At 42.4% G+C, this 2,500-nt stretch overlaps 1 protein-coding gene across 1 annotated transcript in view; it reads left to right on the top strand.

Moving 5' to 3' along the window:
- Positions 1–1,414: 1,414 nt before the first annotated feature.
- Positions 1,415–2,500, top strand: part of LOC138865124 (uncharacterized) — a 1,585-nt gene continuing 499 nt past the window's right edge. Inside the window, exons 1-2 of the mRNA XM_070134483.1 lie at positions 1,415–1,899; positions 1,952–2,395. Coding sequence (XP_069990584.1) covers positions 1,415–1,899; positions 1,952–2,395 — 929 coding nt within the window. The remainder of the gene's footprint in view (positions 1,900–1,951; positions 2,396–2,500) is intronic.

The raw sequence follows: 2,500 nt of genomic DNA, 5'->3' as shown, positions 1-2,500 counted from the left end.
AGATAGATAGATAGATAGATAGATTAATATATATGTATATTCATATATATATATATATATATATATATATATATATATATATATATCTATATATATATATAAATGTATATGTGGAATTCATGACGAACAGATTGCAACAAGAACAACGAAGGAAAGGACAAGAAAACACACGAATATGTGGAAGGCCTTTTCGCTAATGCTTCGCCAGGGTACACATGACAAGAGGTACATGGAGGATTATTTATACAAATGCTAGGTGGTCAGGTCACGTCGGTAATCAGCTGAACGACGACCTACTAACATCAACACCCCGGAGCGGTGTTGATGTTAGTTGTATGAATGAACGCCGCTTCTACCATCTTCCTTTGTCGTGGGGCCAGGCCTTGCTTTATGATGGAGCCTGGGACCACTTCGGGACGTAAAAGACACCGAAAGTGTGGTCTCGTTCGGTAGGGACTATCATTCGCTGCAGGTGACATCTGACCGTCATCAAGCTACTGCAGCAACAATTTCGACCTGGAATGTGAGAACAATGTATCAGAGCGTCAAGATGCACAACATTTTGAGTGAAATGAGACGTCAGAGCATCAACATCTTAGGTGTTTCTGAAGTTCAATGATCTGGCGCAGGGAGAGTTCTCTCTGAAGGGGTCACGTTTTTATATTCAGGTGGAACAGGAAGTAAACATGTGCATGGTTGGAATGTTTCTAGATAAAGAAAAGGCTAAGAGTTTGGCTGGCTTCTGGTGCATCTCCGATAGAGTGATGCTGGTGCGATTACGGGGCAAAGCGTTCGACACAGTACTGGTTCACTGCTATGCTCCCACATCCGATGCCAGCATAGAGGAGATGGACGACTATTACGATAAACTAGATGCAGCAATGGAAGTCATGAATCAACGGCAGGACCGTTGGTTCATTTGGTTTGGGTGAGAGGAATGATAATGGTGAAAAGCTAGTTGACTGGTGCCAGGAGAATGAATTGGTCGTTATGAACACGTTTTTCAAACATCATCCTAGAAACCTGTACACCTGAAAAAGTCCCGATGGTTACTAGAATCAGATCAACTTCATCCTGATTAATCAACGCTTCTGAAATGCAGTGCAAGGAGTCAGGACGTATCCAGGAACTGATTGCAACATGGACTGTATTTCTTAGTGGAAAAATCAGATTGAAGTTGAAGTCCAATGAAAGGAACCCGCCTCTCAATTACAGACGAGACTGCTGAAGTCGGACAATAACATCAGGTCACGGTTCTGCAAGAGTGTAAGGGATCAGTATGATGAAAGAGCACATGGTGAAGTCACTGATGAATGGAAATTCCTGCAAAATGCGCTGAAGAGAGCAGCAGAGCAATGGCTACTGGTGACAAAATATTTCGAAGAACAAGTGATGACAGGAAATACTTCAAGAGATGGATGAGATAAGACTGTCAAAGAATGACCAAGAGAAGTACAAACAGCTAGACAAGCAGATTCGTAAGATATACACAAAAGCAAAGGAAGAATACCTGGAGGGGTGCTACCAAGAGATTGAGAAACTGGAAAAGAGGGACGTTCAGATGATGCATGAAAAGTTCCGACAGGTTACGCACAGAAAGAATCTGACCAGCTGTATTAAGGATGAAGATGGCTCTATCCTGATGGACAAAGAGTCAGTCAAGAGACGTTGGACTTACTACATTAAAGTACTCTATACTTACAATAGAAGGAAAGAAAGACCAGAGATAGGCAAGCCTATGGACGGACATGTCATCACAGTAGCTGAGATCAAGCAAGCTGGGGAGAAGATGAAAGCTGGAAAGGCTGCTGGAAAAGATAACATCGTGTTTGAGCGGGTTAATGCTCTGGGGCATATTGGAACAGAAATTGACGGAAATAGCCAACTATATTTACAAATGTGAGGATGTTCCCATTAAATGTTGGAGTTAATCTTCATTGCTTTGCCTAAGAAGTCCTGAACAATTGAGTACAAAAATCAGTCATGTCACAAAGATAATCTTGAGAGTTGAGCTGAATCGAGTGAAAGACACTATCAGAGCAAGCCTTTCAAATGAACAGTTCGGATGCTTGAAGATTCTAGCAGAGAAGTGTATAGAAAAACAAGACTTGTACATCTGCTTCATTGATTACGTTAAAGCTAAAGCATTTGACTGTGTCAAGCATGATGAGTTGATGACAATGCTGGAGGAACTTGAGATCGACGGGAAAGATCAATTGGTGATCCGAAATTTGCACTGGGACCAAAAGGCAGCTTTCAGACTTCATGGAGAGTTGGGAGACTGGATTGACATTCAGAAAGGTGTTCGACAGGTGCGTCTTGTCCCCGGACTTGTTCAACCTGTACAGCGAGAGGGCTCTAAGCAAGATCAAGACAAGTGCTGGACTACAACTGGGTGATAGAAACTACAACAATCTGAGGTGCGCAGATGATACAGCTTTGATGGCGGACAGAGAAGCTTTAAGGATTGCTCAGCATCGTAGCTAAGGAGAGTGCGAAA

The sequence above is a fragment of the Penaeus vannamei genome, chromosome 20, assembly GCF_042767895.1.
Source record: "Penaeus vannamei isolate JL-2024 chromosome 20, ASM4276789v1, whole genome shotgun sequence".
Lineage (NCBI taxonomy): Eukaryota > Metazoa > Arthropoda > Malacostraca > Decapoda > Penaeidae > Penaeus > Penaeus vannamei.
Note: the sequence above shows the minus strand (reverse complement) of the source record. Positions and strands in the feature narration are given on the sequence as shown.